This window comes from Tachyglossus aculeatus, chromosome 3 (genome assembly GCF_015852505.1).
Source record: "Tachyglossus aculeatus isolate mTacAcu1 chromosome 3, mTacAcu1.pri, whole genome shotgun sequence".
NCBI classification, from domain to species: domain Eukaryota; kingdom Metazoa; phylum Chordata; class Mammalia; order Monotremata; family Tachyglossidae; genus Tachyglossus; species Tachyglossus aculeatus.
Window position 1 is genome coordinate 9,971,135 of NC_052068.1, and position 19,914 is coordinate 9,991,048.

Below are 19,914 nucleotides of genomic sequence, written 5' to 3' on the forward strand. Positions count from 1 at the left end.
GTTTTTCAGTTATCAACACCTTCGGGGATTTTATTTGGGGGTATGGATAACAAACCTGCTTATTTTTATACAACTTTGGTCTTGGTAGCAGTAACAGTATTCACTGATCAGCCACTAAGTTCAGTGAACAACACTGAATCCTTTATATGAATGTCTGTCTCCCCCTCTGTTCATTCATTCACTCAGTCGTATGTATCTCAGACTGCTTCTTAGAGAAGCAGAGTGGCTCAGTGGAAAGAGTCCGGGCTTAGGAGTCAGAGGTCATGGGTTTTAATCCTGGCTCTGCTACATATCTGCTGTGTGAACTTGGGCAAGTCACTTAACTTCTCTGAGCCTCAGTTACCTCATCTGTAAAATGGAGATTAAGACTGTTAGCCCCTCTTGGGACAACCTGATCACCTTATATCCTCCCGAGCGCTTAGAATAGTGCTTTGCACATAGTAGGTGCTTAACAAATGTCATCATTATTATTATTATTAAGTATTGAATGCTTACTGTATGCAGAATCCTGTACTAAGCACTTGGGGGAGTACAGTACAACAGTAAACAGACATATTTCCTGTCCACAGTGAGCTTACAGTCTAGAGTGGGGGGAGACAGATATTAATGTAAATAAATAAATGACAGATATATACATAAGTGCTGTGGGGCTGGAAGGGGGGAAGAAGAAAGGGAGCAAGTCAGGGCGAGGCAGAAGGGAGTGGGAGAAGAGGAATGGGAGTGTTTAGTCAGGGAAGGCCCCCTGGAGGAGATGTGCCTTCTATAAGGCTTTGAAGGGGGAAGAAGTAATTGTCTGTCAGATTTGAGGAGGGAGGGCGTTCCAGGCCAGAGGCAGGAACTCATTATGGACAGGGAATGTGTCTGTTCAGTGTTCTTTTGTACTCTCCCAAGTGCACAGTACAGTGCTTTGCACACAATAAGTGCTCAATAAATATGATTATATGAATGACTGAATGGTTAAATATAACACAGCCTCTGCTCCAAAGGAGCTTATACTCTAATGAGGGAGACCATCAAGAACCATTTCCCTGTCTTTCCAGCCACAGATTCCCACATGGGAAAATCTCACAGTCAGAGAAATGTTGCTCAAAACTCACAAGATAGCTAAGGACTCTGAAGTGGAAAGAACGTTGGAATCAGGTGGAAAGACCACTTCCTACATTTTCTTCAAGTTTGCACAACTTCTAACTTTTTGCTGCTCACTGTTTCAAAAAAGAATCATAATATTTTTATCTCTACCTCTCTTGGGATCAAGGCACATGCGTTTTGATACTTTGCCTAGGCTGTAGCATGCTGCTTATAGTACACTTATTAAATGCTCAGAAAATTTTATCACTACTACTTCTATCTGATCGGGTGTTGAAAATATGAGCATTTATACCAACATCAATTACCATTTCTGCTTCGAAGATTCTAGAAGCATCATGGCCTAGTGGAAAGAGCATGGGCCTGGGAGTCAGAAAGACCTGTGTTCTAATGCCGGCTCTGCCACTTGTCTATGGTGTGACCTTGGACAAGTCACTTCACTTCTCTGCGCTTCAGTTACTTCATCTGTAAAATCGGGATTAAGACCATGAACCCCATGTAGGACAGGGTCTGCGTCCAACCCGATTTGCTTGTATACACTCTAGCGCTTAGTACAATGCCTGGCTCACAGTAAGTGCTTAACAAATTCCACAATTATCATTATTATCATTATTTGTCCTTATGTTAAATTGAACTCAAAGCTAAGGTGTTGGGTTCTTATTCTATTATATGTGAATTAGAAGCCTACATGATGAGGTGATAAAATTTTTTTTTTACTATTCTATCACATTGAGTGACATGGATCCAGATTGCTTAAACAGTTATATGTGCCCATAAGGAATCATTTCCCTTTTGATTTTGAGAGTAGTTAATCTTGGGAATCCTTTGAATCAGGGTTTTTGAACAAATTATAGTCTAATTTCATGCCAGCACTTAGAAGAGTGCTTTGCACATAGTAAGCACTTAACAAATACCATTATTATTATTATGCCTTTGTTTTCTTTTAGATTTTAGTTTTTTATTCCTTTTAGGCTTTGCTGCTATAACCATTTTTGCCCTACTTCTTTCTGCTACCATTTAAATGTCCCAATTGTGCCCCAGTCCTAAAATGCATTCAAAAAGGGATAACATTATCAAACAAGACTGCATGACCATAACCGTCTCATCGAATTGCGTTTATGTGTCTTGAAAACCATAGAACAAGAATGTGTGCTATTTTTATTTCCCATTGTTCAATTTTCCACAGTTGTTTGGGGTTAGGAAATAGAGATGTGGCATTGCTAGATGCTCAGTTTCCGCCTGGCCAATAAATAAAACCGAAATGATAAATAAAAGACTTTCCAATTTTAAAGCCACAGTTCAGTCCTTGTGGTTCACGGCATCAAGATGAAATGGACCAGGTGAATTTAGAAAGAAAAGTAATCTCATGAGAACGCCCTAGGTTTGATCGCAGAATTATTCTCATTGAACCAATCCTGATGTTCTCTGTTAAAGGTGCTTTCAATCTTTTTAGCTGCCCGGTAGAATCACAAGCAGGCAACCAAGCTCCAGTCATTTTCCTGTAAACAAAAGCTTTTAGATTCAATAGATTTTGGGGTTTTTTTTTCAGTTTTTTAGGCTATGACAAAGTTTCCCTGCTTATATCCCCAGGAACTTGATGTTAAACAGTTGGGATGATATAGGTGACATTGTGATTCCATTCAAAAGCATATCTGTGGGCAAAGAGAGTGCCTTGGGCTTCTTTTGATTTGTTTTTATGGCATTTCTTAAGTGCTCACTATGTGCCAGACACCTTATTAAGCACTGGGATAGATGCAAGCTAATCAGGTTGGACACAATCTTGTGTCCCACATGGGGCTCACAGTCTTAATGCCCATGTTACAGATAAGGGAACTGAGGCACAGAGAAGTGAAGTGATTTGCCCAAGGTCACTCAGCAGACAAGTGGTGGAGCCGGGAATAGAATCCATGACCTTCTGACTCCCAAGTACAGGCTGTGTTTCCACTATGCCATGCTGCTTCTCTACCACTCCTGTGGTGGAGGGTATTATAAAAGTCAAATGTCTTTGGGGCCCATGGGTCTGTATTCCCCATTAGATTGAAATCAGTCAATTCATCAGATTTCTTTAGGGCTTACCATGTGCAATGAAGCGCTTGGGAGAGTATAATATAACAAAGTTGGTAGAACCGTTCCCTGCCCACAGTGACCTCATGAGCCGGGGGGAAGACAAACATTAATATGAATGAATTAATGATAGCTTTGAACATAAGGGCTGTGGGGCTGAGGGAGGAGTGAATAAAGGGAGAAAATCCAAGAGCTAAAGTGATGCCAAAGGGAGTGAAAACTCCTTGAAAGCAGGGAAACTGCTATCAATTTTTATATGTAAAGCATACTGTAGGCAGGGAATATGTCTCTTTATTGTTGTATTGTACTCTCCCAAGCATTTAGTACAGTGCTCTGCATACAATTAGCACTCAGTAAATACAATGGAATGAGTAGTTCTATCCGAAGTGCTTCGTTCTGTGCTTGGTACTCAGTAGGTGCTGGAAAGAACAAATATTCATTCATTCAATTGTATTTACTGAGCGCTTACTGTGTTCAGAGCACTGTACTAAGCACTTGAAAATAATGATGATATTTAAGTGCTTACTATGTGTCAAGCACTATTCTAAGAGCTGGGGTGGATATAAGCTAGGCAGAGAATGTTTCTCTTTATTGCTGTATTGTACTTTCCAAGGGCTTAGTACAGTGCTCTACACACTCAAATTGACACGCAAATTCATGAGGCCTTCCATACTTTTCCAGGAGGCCTTCCCAGACTGAGCCCCCGGTTTTTTCCTCTCCTCCTATCTCATATCTCCTCCTGCCTTCAGGACATCTCCATCTGGATGTCTGCCTGCCATCTAAAACTCAACATGTCCAAGACTGAGCTCCTTATCTTCCCTCTCAAACCCTGTCCTCTCCCTGACTTTCCCATCAATGTAATAATAATAATAATAACAATAATAATAATAATAATAATGGTGCTTATTAAGTGCTTACTATGTGCAAAGCTCTGTTCTAAGCACTGGAGAGGTTACAAGGTGATCAGGTTGTCCCGGGGGGCTCACAGTCTTAATCCCCATTTTGCAGATGAGGTAACTGAGGCCCAGAGAAGTTGACTTGACCAAAGTCACTGTAAACAGCACTAATAAAAATAATAATAATAATGATGGTATTTGTTAAGTGCTTACTATGTGCAAAGCACTGTTCTAAGCGCTTGGGGGAGACAAGGTGATTAGTTTGTCCCATGTGGGGCTCACAGTCTTAATCCCCATCTTACAGATGAGGGAACTGAAGCCCAGAGAAGTGAAGTGACTTGCACGAAGTCACACAGCTGACAATTGGCGGAGTGGGGATTTGAACCCATGACCTCTGACTCCAAAGCCCGGACTCTTTCCATTGAGCCACGCTGCTTCTCTAACATTACCATCCTTTCCCTCTCACAAGCCCATAACCTTGTTGTCATCCTCGACTCCGCTCTGTCATTCACCCAATTCTCATTCACATCCAATCCATCACCAAAACCTGCCGGTCTCACCTCCACAACATCGCCAAGATCCGCCCTTTCCTCTCCATCCAAACCGCCACCTTGCTGGTTCAAACTCTCATCCTATCCCGACTGGATTACTGCATCAGCCTCCTTTCTGATCTCCCATCCTCCTGTCTCTCCCTGCCTCAGTCTATACTTCAGTCTGCTGCCTGGATCATCCTTCTACAGAAATGCTCTGGGCATGTCACTTCCCTCCTCAAAAGTCTCCAGTGGTTCCCTATCAACCTTTGAATGAAGCAAAAACTCCTCACTCTCGGCTTCAAAGCTCTTTATCACCTCGTCCCCTCCTACCTCACCTCCCTTCTCTCCTTCTCCATCCCAGCCCGCACACTCTGCTCCTCAGGTGCCACTAACCTCCTCACTGGGCCTCGTTCTCATCCGTCCCGCTGTCGACCTCTGACCCACGTTTTACCTCTGGCCTGGAACACCCTCCCTCCACACATCCGCCAAACTAGCTCTCTTCCTCCCTTCAAAGCCCTACTGAAAGCTCACCTCCTCCAGGAGGCCTTCCCAGACTGAGCCCCCCCTTTTCCTCTCCTCCTCCTCCCCTGCCTATCGACCCCCTCCCTCCCTTTGCCTTAGCCCCTTCCCCTCCCCACAGTACTTGTGTATATTTGAACATATTTATTACTCCATTTTATTAATGATGTGTATATAGCTATAATTATATTTATTCTGATGGTATTGACACCTGTCTACTTGTTTTGTCTGTGTCCCCCTTGTAAACTGTGATCCTGTTGCTGGGTAGGGCCCGTCTCTATATGTTGCCAATGTGTACTTCTCAAGCGCTTAGTACAGTGCTCTGCACACTGTAAGCGCTCAATAAATACGATTGAATGAATGAATACAAGTAAATAAAATGACAGATATGGACATAAGTGATGTGGGGCTGGGAGGAGGGGGACGAGCAAAGGGAGCCAGTTAGGGCCACCTAGAAGGGGGTGGGAGATGAGGAAAAGTGGGGCTTAGTCTGGGAAGGTCTCTTGGAGGAGATGGGCCTTCAATAAGGCTTTGAAGTGAGTAAGAGTGGTTAGCTGTGGGATTTGAGGAGGGAGGGAGTTCCAGGGAAGAGCCAGGACGTGTGTTGGGGGTCGGCGGTGAGACAGGTGAGATGGAGGCCCAGTGAGAAGTTTAGCACTAGTTAAGCGCAGCGTGCTAGAATGTAAGCTCATCGTGGGCAGGGAATATGTCTGTTTATAGTTCTGTTGTCCTCTCCCAAGTGCTTTGCGCACCAGAAGTGCTCAATCCATCCAACTGACTCACTGACTAACTGCACTGGAGCGGTTGCTAATGTGCCATGCCGTTATGTGTTTGCTTCCTGCAGCTTGGAGGGGCTGTAGTGGACATCGCCAGCAACGTAATGGTGGTGGATGAGCACGTCTTGTGGACGGCCCAGAACGAAGATAGAGCCTGCTCCCGGATCGTGCAGTGTGTGGAACGTGTCGCGCCTCTGGCCCTGGCCAGGGACACACCGGCCCTATCCAAGGTATAGAGAGACGTGTGACCTTGGACAAGTCACTTTGCTACTCTGGGCCTCAGTTTCCTCATCTGTAAAATAGGGATTGAGATTGTGAGCCCCTCGTGGGACAGGGACTGTGACTAACCCGATTTGCTTGTATCTGCTCCAAAGCTTAGTAAAGTGCCTGGAATATAGTAAGTGCTTAACAAATACCGTGATTATTATTATTATTGTTATCTGCTCATGGGTGGGTACTCAGAGTCAGAGTGGATGGTCTTGGGGGGTACCAGTGGGTACTCTGTAGATTCTGGCACTGGCCTTGTGAATTTGCTAGACTGGATAACACTCAAAACATAGGTGGATATTGGGTGCGCAGCTTGGCAAATGAGTGGCAAAGCAACGTGACTTAGTAATAAAGATGGTATTTGTTAAGCGCTTAGTATGTGTCAAGCACTGTTCTAAGTGCTGGAAGCAATGTTCTTGGCACGGGCCTGGGACTTAGAAGATCTGGATTCTAATCCTGGCTCTGCTTCATGACCTTGGACAAGTCACGTAACATCTCTGTGCCCTGGAAAATAGGGTTTAAAACTTTGAGCACCATGAGGGATCAATCAATCAATCAGTCGTATTTATTGAGTGCTTACTGTGTGCAGAGCACTGTACTAAGCGCTTGGGAAGTACAAGTTTGCAACATATAGAGACAGTCCCTACCCAACAGTGGGCTCACAGTCTAGAAGGGGTAGACAGAGAACAAAACCAAACATATTAACAAAATAAAATGAATAGAATAGATATGTACAAGTAAAATAAATAAATAAACAAATAGAGTAATAAATATGTACAAATAACAAGTATAAATATGTATATATATATACATATATACAGGTGCTGTGGGGAAGGGAAGGAGGTAAGATGGGGGGATGAAGACGGGGACAAGGGGGAGAGGAAGGAGGGGGCTCAGTCTGGGAAGGCCTCCTAGAGGAGGTGAGCTCTCAGTAGGGCCTTGAAGGGAGGAAGAGAGCTAGCTTGGCGGATGGGCAGAGGGAGGGCATTCCAGGCCAGGGGGATGATGTGGGCTGGGGGTCGATGGCGGGATAGGCGAGAACGAGATACAATGAGGAGGTTAGCGGCAGAGGAGCAGAGGGTGTGGGCTGGGCTGTAGAAGGAGAGAAGGGAGGTGAGGTAGGAGGGGGCGAGGTGATGGAGAGCCTTGAAGCCCAGGGTGAGGAGTTTCTGCCTGATGCGCAGATTGATTGGTAGCCACTGGAGATTTTTGAGGAGGGGAGTAACATTTCTGGACAAAGACAATCTGGGCAGCGGCATGAAGTATGGATTGCAGTGGGGAGAGACACAAGGATGGGAGATTAGAGAGAAGGCTGATGCAGTAGTCCAGACGGGATAGGATGAAAGCTTGAATGAGCAGGATAGCGGTTTGGATGGAGAGGAAAGGGCGGATCTTGGCAATGTTGCGGAGCTGAGACCAGCAGGTTTTGGTGACGGCTTGGATGTGAGGATGTGGATGTGAGGGATATGGGCTGTGGCCAACCTGATTCTCTTCTATCTACTCCAGTGCTTAGTAATAGTAATAATGATGATGGTATTTGTTAAGCGCTTACTATTTGTCAATACTGTTCTAAAATTTGGAGTCAATGCAAGTTAATCAGTTTGGACACAATCCATGTTCCACATGGGGCCCACAGTCTTAATCCTTATTTTACAGATGAGGTAACTGAGGCCCAGAGAAATGAAGTGACTTATCCAAGGTCACACAGCAGAGAAGTGGAAGAGTCAGGACTAGAACCCAGGTCGTTCTTTCTCTCGGGCCCATGCTCTATCCACTGCCTGGCACAGAATAAGTGCTTAACAGTTACCATTAAAAATAAGTTCCAGCCCAGAAACAACTTTCCTAGCCTGCTACCTCCTTACCCCATATCACAGGGTGATTCACAGACCTCAACATTCATTCATTCATTCAATAGTATTTATTGAGCGCTTACTGTGTGCAGAGCACTGTACTAAGCGCTTGGGAAGTCCAAGTTGGCAACATATAGAGATGGTCCCTACCCAACAGCGGGCTCACAGTCTAGAATGGGGAGACAGACAACAAAACAAAACATATTAACAAAAAAAACAGAATAAATATGTACAAGTAAAATAAATAAATAGCATAATAAATATGCACAAACATATATACATATATGCAGGTGCTGTGGAGAGGGGAAGGAGGTAAGGCGGGGGGGATGGGGAGGGAGAGAAGGGGGAGAAGAAGGAGGGGGCTCAGTCTGGGAATTAACTTGTATCTACCCCAGAACGTAGAACAGTGTTTGGCACATAGTAAGGGCTTAACAAGTACAATTATTATTGTAATATTACTACTCTCCTCCATGGTAAACACGCGGAACCCATTCTCACAGGAAGACAGGCCTAAGAATAAGAAGCCGCGGGGTCTAGTGGTAAGAACCCGAGCCCAGGAGTCAGAGGACCTGGGTTCTGACCCTTTCTCTACCAGCTGTCTGCTGTGTGATATTGGGCAAGTCACTTACGTTCGCTATGCCTCAGTCACCTCATCTGTAAAATGGGGATCAAACAGAAACTCCTTACCATCGGTTTTAACGCTGTCCCTCAACTTGCCCTATCCTACCTCACCTCACTGATTTCCTACTACAATTCAGTCTGCATGCTTCCCTCCTCTAGCGCTACCTCGCTCACTGCCTCAATCTCATCTAGCTCGCTGCCGACCCCCTTCCCATATCCTCCCTCAGGCCTGGAATTCCTCCCCGCTCCATCTACACCAGACAGCTACTCTCCCCACCTTCCACAACAGATGCCAGGGAGTGAAATGGCCAGTATAAGGGTATGTACACCGAAGCAGCATGCCCTAGTTGAAAGAGCAAAAGCTTGAGAGTTAGAGGACCTGGGTTCTAATCCTGCCTCCACCATGTACCTCATCATCATCATCAATCGTATTTATTGAGCACTTACTGTGTGCAGAGCACTGTACTAAGCGCTTGGGAAGTACAAGTTGGCAACATATAGAGACAGTCCCTATCCAACAGTGGGCTCACAATCTAAAAGGGGGGAGACAGAGAACAAAACCAAACATACTAACAAAATAAAACAAATAAGAATAGATATGTACAAGTAAAATAAATAAATGAATAAATAGGGTAATAAATATGTACAAAGATATGTACATATATACAGGTGCTGTGGGGAAGGGAAGGAGGTAAGATTTGGGGGATGGAGAGGGGGAGATGGGGGGATGGAGGGGGGGGACCTTGGGCAAGTCGCTTCACTTCCTCTGTGCCTCAGTTCCTTCACTGGTAAAATGGGATTCAATACCTGTTCTCCCTCCTTCTTGAGAAAGTGAGCCCCATGTGGGACACGGTGACCTTGTATCTATCCCAGTGCTTAATACAGTGCCTGGCACATGGTAAGGACTTAACAAATACCACAATTATTATTTTTATTATTTTTAACGTCTATGTACCTCAGTTACCGCATATGTAAAATAGTGATTAAATCCTACTCCCACCTACTTTTAGACAGTGAGCCCCAGGTGGGACAGGGACTCTGTCCGACCTGATTAACTTGTATCTACCCCTAGTAAGCTCTGACCAATTACCATAAGAAAATGTGCCCTAGCTGAAAGATTCAAGCCTGGGAGTCACACACCTGCTGTGAGAACTTGGGCAAGTCACCTAACTTCTCTGTGCCTCAGTTCCCTCATCTGCAAAATGGAGATTCGAGACCTGTTATCTCTCCTCCTTAAACTGTGAGCTCCACATGGGACCTGATTGTCTTGTATCTGCCTCAGTGTTTAGGACAGTGCTTTGCACAGAGGACAAATTATTATTATCATTATTATTACTGTTATGTACCTAAGCCCCCTGGGGATGGGGTGTTATCAAGGAACTAGGGGGTATAAATTGCAAGTGCATAGGTCCTGCGGAAGGAAAGAAGAATAATAGATTGGGGCGGTGAGAGGTTTAGTCACGGAAGGCTTCCTGGAGGAAATGTGATTTTAGTAGGGCTTTAAATAATGGAGACAGTGGTGGTCTTTTGGAGATGAATAATAATAATAATGATGGTATTAGTTAAATACTTACTATGTGCCAAGCACTGTACTAAGCCCTGGGATGGATATGAGCAAATCAAGTTAGATTTAGTCCCCATCCCATCTGGGGCTCACAGTCTCACAGTCTCAATCCCCATTTTACAGATGAGGTCACTGAGGCACAGAGATATGAAGTGACTTGCCGAAGGTCACACAGCAGAGAAGTGGAGGAGCCAGGATTAGAACCCCTGACCTTCTGATTCCCAGGCCCGTGCTCTATCCATTAGGCCATAGGAAGTTCCACTCTCCCCATCTTAGATCCCATCTCCTCCAAGAGGCCTTCCCCAATTAAGCCCTCTCTTCCTCGGCTCCCTCTCCCTTCTGGATCTCTTAGGCCCTTGAATCTGTGCCCTTTAAGCACTGTACCCCTTCTAAACTGTAAGCTCCCTGTAGGCAGGAAATGTGACTAACAACTCATAATAATATTAATAATTATAATTGTGGTATTTGTTTAGCACTTACTGCATGCCAGGCACTGGAATAAGAGCTTGGGTAGGTACAAGATAATCATGTTGGACACAGCCCCTGTCATTCATTCATTCATTCAGTCGTATTTATTGAGCGCTTACTGTGTGCAGAACACTGTACTAAACCTTGGGAAGTTCAGCAATGTTCAACATGGGACTCGTAATCTTAATCCCCATTTTACAGATGAGGTAACCAAGGCCCAGAGAAGTGAAGTAACTTGCCCAATGTCACACAGCAGACAAGAGGCAGAGCTGGGATTAGAACAGAGGTCCTTCTCACTCCCAGGCCCCGGGCTATTTCCACTAGGCCATGCTACTTACATACTCTATTCTGTACTCTCCCAAGTTTAGTACAGTGCTCCACACACAGTAAGTGCTCAACAAATAACACTGATTGGTTGATTACAGTCAGGAGGAAGGACAGGAGCAAGGATGGATGGTGAGAGATTATAGGAGCGGGGGAATTACAACCAACGGTTCATGGATTTAAGCATCGGGTTAGTATGGATAATGGCTGAAAGCTTTCAAATTCATTTCCAAGCCATTGTGAGCCTAAGGAATTATTCTGAGAGTAAATGTTGGTCCATTGATATAGTTGTCTTATTTTTAACTGCATAGTCATTTAGAACTGGGAACCAAAAGTTCTTTTCAAAATGTGTCAGGCCACAAAATGAGGTTAGAGGTTACCTCTGCTGTAATGGTTGGAATGTCTTCTTGCATACAAACTAGGTTTCTTAAGTCTGACTTAGCCCCTCATTAATTATTATATATTCACATATAATGAACCAAGCATCTCAAGTATGATTTTTGAAATCAGGTATTTGCATATTTTGATTAACAATTATGGCAGTTATTTGATCTTATCTGAATTAGGAGAAGCAGCATGGCCTAGTGGAAAAAGCACAGGGCTGGGAGCCAGAGGACCTGGGTTCTAATCCCAGTTCGGCCAATTATCTGCTGTGTGACCTTAGGCGAGTCACTAAACTTCCCTGTGCCTCAGTTACCTCACCTTTAAAATGGGGGTTAAAACTGTGAGCCCCATGTGGGACAGTGTTCAACCTTGCAATTAGAGGAGGAGCCCATCCTAGTGGACAGAGCCCAGGCCTGGGAGTCAGAAGATCACGGGTTCGAATCCTGGACCTGCCACTTGTCTGCTATGTGACTCTGAGCAAGTCACTTCATGTCTCTGGGCCTCAGTTACCTCATCTGTAAAATGGGAATTGAGACTGTGAACTCCATGTGAGACAGGGACTGTGTCCAATCCGACTTACTTGTGTCCACCCCAGTGGACAGTGCCTGGCACATAGTAAGTGCTTAACAAATACCACAATTATTATTATTATTATTATTATTATTATCGCAATGCTTAGTACAGTGCCTGCCACGTAGTAAGTGCTTAACAAATATCATTAAAGGGAAAAAATCTTCTTTGGAGTTAAAAGCTAAAAACTTACCTTGGTATTAATACTCTTTCACTCTCCATGTTCTCTAGCAGTGAGCCTCAAGGTAGATATAGGAATACAGCACACTTAATTAGCCACCAGTGCTTCGTTAAACCTAGTGGGCTTGCTTTTCCATTCAACTCAACTGGAGGACAATAATAAATGATGGAAAGACACAACTCTTTTTCTTTTTTTAACTGGTATTTTTAAGCGCTATGTACTAATAATGATAAATATAATAATAATGATGCTAATAATAACTGTGATCTTTGTTAAGCGCTTACCATGTGCCAAGCACTGCACTAAGCACAAGGATAGAAGATAAGCAGGTTCCACAGGGAATCACAGCCTAAATAGGAGGGAGAAAGGCAGAAGAGAAAAATGAGGCACAGAGAAATTAAGTATTTGCCCAAGGTCTCTATGTGTCAGGCACTGTACTGACCACTGGGGTAGGTACAAGCTAATCAAGTTGTTCACAGTCCCTATCTCAGGACTCATGTGGGACTCACAGTCTTAATCCCCATTTTACAGGTGAGGTTACTGAAGCCCAGAGAAGTAATTAACTGTCCAAAGTCACACAGCAAACAGGTGGCAGAACCAGGATTAAACCTCAGGTCCTCTAACTCCTAGGCCCATGCTCTTTCCACTAGGCCGCTAGAGTGTAATCTTGTTGTGGGCAGGGAGCATGTCTGTTTATTTTTATATTGTACTCTCGCAAGCACTTAGTACAGTGCTTTACACACAGTAAGCCCTCCATAAATACGACTGAATGAATGAGTAGGCTGGGCTATGTTTCATCTTCCACAATTTCTTCTTTTCACTTGAACCTCAGGAAGAAACTGAACATGTATCTAAAAATTGAAGGCTCTTCATTCAAGGAGTTTGTAAAACCAAGCCCTTAAATGGAAGACTGCTCCTCTCAGGCAACAGAAAAAGTAGAGGGTGTTTTTGTATGAGATGGTGATTTATTTCAAATGTCAAGCACCTAAGGTCATTTTTCTTGTTACCGCTTAAGGATTATGTTGACATTCCTTTTCAGAGAATTCCTCTTTGTTTATGTGGGTTGGAAATCCATCTAGCTCTCCTGTATTTGGGTTTTATCAAGTTTCTGTGTGCAGTTACCACGAGGAGAAGTTAGGGTAAGGTCAAGTGCGGCTCATAAATAAACAAAGCAGTGGACTTTCTTCTGTTGTCTCTCACGGACCTAAGCAACTTCTCTTCTTCCTGGATAAAAGCCAGCCAGCAATTAGCCGTCCTAAATTGCCTCATTGAAAACACATTATTTTCTTTAAAGAGAAAGAATTCCCAGGTCTTGCCATGGACTCACATCTCCAAGTCTCACAGCAATTCCTGGAAATTTTCTTGATAAACTGTCGAACTATTACGTAATCTTTTTGTTTTTAAATGTCCAAGAGCTAAATCTCTTCAGATGTGATTTTTGGTAACAGATGGATCATGTTTGATCCTAAAGAGGAGTTGACTGTGAGATAAATAATCAAAGGATCAACTGGTCCTTGAGATAAAATCTCGGGAAATAGAACAGCTGTGTTTGGGTGTTTGCCGTAGAGCTGGTGAGAATTAACCTTTAATGAATGAATCAATCAGTGGTATTTATTGAGTGCTTTCTGGGTGCAGAGCAGTGTACTAAGTGTTTGGGAGCTTATAATCCAGTAGAGTTGGTAGACTCATTCCCTGCCCATAAGGAGCTTACAATCTAGAGGGGGAGACAGATGGTATAAATGAATAATTTACAGAAATATACTTAAGTGATGTGGAGCTGAGAGTGGGGTGCATATCAAATGCTTAAAGGGTAAGGATCCAAGTGCATAGTTGACACAGAAGAGAGAGGGAGTCTGGGAAAAAAGGGCTTAATCAGGGAAGGCTTCTTGGAGGAGGACAGAAGTCTAAGCATTGGCCTGGCATACTTGGGCCTCCACACATCTTTGTCTATTGGAGCATCTACTGTGTTCTGGGTGCTGTACTGAATGGCACTGAGAGAGTACAGTAGAAGTCAAAGGCTCCTTACCTGCCTTCGAGGAGCTTAAGAGTCATAAGAGTAGTAGTAATTGTGGTATTTGTTAAGCACGTATTCACTAATTGACCAAATGTGCCCAGCACTGTACTAAGCACTGGGATAGAGACAAGATAATCAGGTTGGACACAGACCCTATCCTATATGGGGCTCATAGTGTAAGGGGGAAGGAGAACAGGGATGGAATCCCTGTTTTACAGATGAGGAACCTGTGGCACAGAAAGGTGAAGTGATTTGCCCAAGGATTAGAACTCAGCTCTTCTGATTCCCAGGTCCATGCTCTTCCTACTAAGCCATGCTGCTTCTAAATGTGGTATATACAATTGGACATTTACCCATGGAGTAAGGTGACATTTGTGCAAGTTTGCAGAGATTCACTGGGGAGAGAAAACCCCTCTGACCTGCCACTAGATCCCTCAATCCAGGGGTTTAACGCAATCCCAAATCTCCACCTCGTGGGCTAGTAATCAATCAATCAGTCAATCCTATTTACTGAGCACTTACTGTGTGTAGAACACTCTACTATACACTTGGGAGAGTACAATGCAAAGGAGTTGGTAGATATATTCCTAATGGATAGAACACAGTCCTGGGAATCAGAAGGACAAGGGTTCTAATCCCAGCTCTGTCACTCGTCTGCTCAAGTGACCTTGGGCAAGTCACTTCACTTCTCTGTGCCTCAGTTCCATAAAATGGGGATGAAGATTGTATGCCCTCTGTGGGACAGGGACTGTGTCCAACCTGATTATCTTGTATCTATCCCAGTATGTACAACAGTGCCTGGCACATAGTAAGCACTTAACAAATATTGTAATTATTCTTATGTGGGACAGGGACTCTGTCCAACACAATTAGCTTGTATTTACCCCAGCACTTAAAACAGTGCCTGGAACCTAGTGATTGCTTAACAAATACTTAATGAGTTCAAAATCCAGTGGGGGAGACAGACATAAATATATGTAGATAAATTTCACTTGTGTACATAAATGCTGAGGAGATAAGGGAGGAGGTGAATAAAGGGAGGAAATCAGGGCATCGCAGAAGGGAGTGGGAAAAGAGGAGATGAGGGCTTAGGAAAGTCCTCTTGAAGAAGATGTGCCCTCAGTAAGGTTTTGGAGGTGAACAGAGTCATTGTCTTTTGGATATGAAGAGGGAGGAAGTTTCAGGACAGAGGCAAGACGTGGGCAAGGGGTCAGCAACGAGATTGACGAGATCAAGGTACTGTGAGAAGGTTGGCATTCGAGGAGCTATGTGTGAGGGCTGGGTTGGAGTAGGAGAGCAGCGAGGTGAGGTAGGAGGGGGCAAAGTGATTGATTTAAAGCCAATGGTAAGGATTTTCTGGTAAACCAGAAGCTTGTCCAGCACACAGCACTGCATGGAATCAGAAGGTTTTCAATCAACGGTTTTTATCAAGTCCTTCCCTTGTGCAGAAACCTGCAATAGAAATAATAGCTATTATTATTATGATTAATGGAGCACCTGCTGTGTGCAAAGCACTGCACTAAGATCATTGAAGAGACATGATCCCTGCCCTCTTGGAGTTTACAATCCCTTCAATCAATCAGGATTATTAATTGAACAACTACTACATGCAGAGCACTGCGCTATGAGAACAGTAGTGTAAATAGATGTGATTTCTGCCCTCTGGGAGCTTTCCATCTCTTCAATCAATCACAAATATAAATTGAGCACCAACTTTGTGCAGAGCACTGCACTAATGTACCTAAGAGAACAGTGGAGAAACGGCTCCGCCACTTGCCCGCGGTGTGACCTTGGGAAAGTCACCTCGCTTCTCTATGCCTCAGTTACTTCATTGGTAAAATGGCGATGAAGACTGCGAGCCCCATTTGGGACAGGGACTGTTTCCAACCCGATTTGCTTGTACTCCCCCCAGCACTTAATACAGTAAGTGCTTAACAAATACCACAATTATTATTACTATTATTATTGTTGAGCAGAGAAAGTCAAAAATAGCATTTCTAAGGCAGGTAGGGAAGCGGTGTGTGGCCTGGGGGGAGAGTCTGAATCTGGGAAGCAGGAGATCTAGTGGCAATCCCAGTTCTGCCATTAGCCCATTGTGTCTGACCTTGGGCAAGTCACTGGACTGCCCTGTGCCTCTGTTTTCATTTTAAAAATGGGGATAAAATAACTGCTCTCCTTCCCTATTAGATTGTGATCTCTAGGTGGGACGGTGTACCATCTAATGAGCTTGGATCTCTCCCAGGTCTTACAAAGTTCATTCATACATTCATTCAAGCATTGTGGCTCAGTGGAAAGAGCACGGGCTTGGGAGCCAGAGGTCATGGGTTCTAATCCCGGCTCCACCACTTGTCAGCCGTGTGACTTTGGGCAAGTCACTTAACTTCTCTGGACCTCAGTTACCTCATCTGTAAAATGGGGATTAAGACTGTGAGCCCCACATGGGACAACCTGTTCACCTTGTATCCCCCCCAGCTCTTAGAACAGTGCTTTGCACATAGTAAGTACTTAACAGATGCCATCATTATTATTATTATTATTATTTATTGAGTGCTAACTGTATGCTAGGCACTGTACTAAGCACTTGGGAGAGTACAATATAACAATGAAGAGACACATCCCCTGCCTACAATGAGCTAACAAAGGGTTTGGCCCATGGGAAGTGCTTAATGATACCGTATTTATTAGTAGCGTCATTATTGTTATTAAGAAGAATAAGAATTCCTACACATGCCTCCCAACCATCCACTCCTCTTCCCCATTCTCTTCAGCACACCAGGCTGGGAAACCTCAACGCTCTTCCTACTTCACATTTTTCTCAGATTTCCCCCCACAGCAGAGAGACTCAGGGAAACCAAATGAAAAGAGATCAGAAGGGAGAGGCAAAGCGGATCGCATTTCATTTAAGCTCACTTGCCTAACTTCAAATGGGCTCGAGACATTTAAGGCAATGCTTACTTTCATGGCTGATTTAGTGCATTAGAAGAGGTAATTTTCCAAAATCAATCCTGGGGCTAGGAAGGAGAAGAAGAATTATACAGTAGGAAACAGGCTCGCTCTGTAAAAAGAAAAGACGTTACCATAAATCTCGTCTCATTTATCATCCACAATTAAACTTCATTTTTTCTCTCTCTAATAAAATAACAAACACATGTTGGGAAGAGGCAGTGGGCGGTTGGGGGAGGTGCTAGTGGATAGACCACAAGTGTGGGAGTCAGGAGTCCTGGGTTCTAATTCTGCTGCACCACTGAGTGACTTTAGGATAGTCATGAAATTTTCTATTGGCCTCTATTTCTACAGCTGTAAAATGGGGATTCAGTAGCTGTTCCTTCTCCCACTTACATGGTGAGCCCCTTGTGAGATAGGGACTGTGTCCAATCTGATTACGTTATACCCACCCCATGGATTAGTTCAGCGTTTGGCCCATAGAAGTGCGTAACAAACACCATTATGATTAAATGGGGATAAGATATGTTCACCCTCCCTCTTAGACTTTGAGCTCTTTGTGGGACAGAGACCGTATCCAATCTGATTAGATCGTGTCTACCCCAGTGCCCAACCCAGTATTTGACTCATAGTCAGAATTTAAGAACTATCATCAATATTATTAGCATTATCGTAATTATTATTGAGAAACCAGTTTGCAGGTATGTTTTACTATTCATTTACCTTTGATTGGTTTCCCCGGATCATTTTTCTCTGCCCCTAAACCAATCAACAGATGACTGGTATTTATCAAGTGCTTCTTTTGTGTAGAGCACTGTACTCTACTAGACTATGAACTTGTGGGCAGAGAACACGTCTACCAACTCTGTAATATTGTACTCTTCAAAATACTTAGTATTGTGCTGTGCACACAGTAAGTGCTCAATAAATACAACTGACTGATTGATGGATACTAAAAGCTTGGGAGGGTGCAATATAGCAGAGTTGATAGATACGTTCCCTGCCCACAAGGAGCTTGTGGCCTGAGAGACAACATGCCTTATTCATTCATTCATTCAGTCGTATTGGGAAGTGCAAGTCGGCAACATATAGAGACAGTCCCAACGGGCTCACAGTCTAGAAGGGGGAGAAAAACAACAAAACAAAACATGTAGACAGGTGTCAAAACCGTTAGAATAAATAGAATTATAGCTATATGCACATCATTAACAAAATAAATAGAATAGTGGATAGAGCACGGGCCTGGGAGTCAGAAGGATCTGGGTTCTAATCCTGACTCGGCCACATGTCTCCTGTGTGACCGAGGGCAAATCATTTCACTTCTCTGGGCCTTGGTTATCTCATCTGTAAAGTGGGGATTGAGTGAATACTCCATGTGGGACAGGGACTGTGTCCAACCTGATTAACTTGCATCTACCCCAGCATTTAGGACAGTGCTTGGCACATAGCAAGCACTTCACAAGTACTATACTTATTATTATTATTATTATGATCATTATTAAAGTAGGTCCCAAATCCCGATTTCCAAGTCACAAATCCAGGTCATGTAAAGTTAGCTTGCAAAGCAGGTGTGAATATCCAGCCCTTTAAGAGGACGCTCAGGCAGTGCTGGCTTTTCACTTTTCTGTCAACAGGTTTCGCTGAACATTGCTCTGGAGGCCTTTTGGATCAAACCGTCCAGCTTCCCAGGGGTGACCTGCACAGCTTACCAGAAACGGCCCGCTTCCATGGACTGGGCAAGGCTTAGCCGTGGGAGGCACCGAAACCAAGACTTCCACCCAGACCAACGCTTGAGTTGGAAATGCCACCCGGGGGATCCCAGCGCTCCCGGAGACAGTTTCTCTGCCAAGGTAAGAGATGCAAGCCATGCATGCGGTGGCCTGCTTTATTATCTTACTTTTTATGTGTGGATTTTTTTTAATGGTCTTCGTTCAGTGCTACTGTGGTCCAGGCACTTTACCAAGCGCCGGGTTAGATGCAAGTTAATTGCTGTCCTGCAGTCTTAATCCCCATTTTACAGATGACATGACTGAGGCCCAGAAAATTCATTCATTCATTCAGTCGTATTTATTGAGCACTTACTGTGTGCAGAGCACTGTACTAAGCACTTGGGAAGTACAAGTTGGCAACATATAGAGATGGTTTCTACCCAACAGCGGGCTCACAGTCTAGAAGGGGGAGACAGACAACAAAACAAAACATATTAAACAAAATAAAATAAATAGAATAAATAGGTACAAGTAAAATAAATAAATAGAGTAATAAGATTATTCATTCATTCATTCATTCAATAGTATTTATTGAGCGCTTACTGTGTGCAGAGCACTGTACTAAGCGCTTGGGAAGTACAAGTTGGCAACATATAGAAAAGTGACTTGCCCAAGGGCGCACAGCAGACAGGTGACAGAGATGAGATTAGAACCCAGGTCCTTCTTACTTCCAGACCTATGCTCTGTTCATTAGTTAGTCAATCAATTGTAGTTATTGAGTGCTAACTGTATGCCGAGCACTGTACTAAGGGCTTGGGAGACTACAGTATAACAATATGAGAAGCAGTATGGTGTAGCTGATAGAGCCCGGGCCTGGGAATCAGAAGGTCAAGGGTTCTAATGTCGTCTCTGCCACCTGTTTTGCTGTGTGACCTTGTGTGAAGTCACTTCACTGGGCCCCAGTTATCTGTAAAATGGGGGTTGAGACTGGGAGTCCCACGTGGGACAGGGACTGTGTCCACCCCAGCGCTTAGTACAGTGCCTGGAACATAGTAAGCACTAATAAAGACCATAATAATTATAATGATATAACAGACACATTTCCTACGTAGTTTGTCTAGTTCCACTAAGTTTCTTTATTGCAC

The 19,914-nt window shown here is 43.9% G+C and overlaps 1 protein-coding gene across 1 annotated transcript in view; it reads left to right on the forward strand.

Moving 5' to 3' along the window:
- Window positions 1-19,914, forward strand: part of ADGRA1 (adhesion G protein-coupled receptor A1) — a 732,027-nt gene that overhangs the window by 365,320 nt on the left and 346,793 nt on the right. The window contains exons 11-12 of the mRNA XM_038744384.1: window positions 5,943-6,104; window positions 18,695-18,910. Coding sequence (XP_038600312.1) covers window positions 5,943-6,104; window positions 18,695-18,910 — 378 coding nt within the window. The remainder of the gene's footprint in view (window positions 1-5,942; window positions 6,105-18,694; window positions 18,911-19,914) is intronic.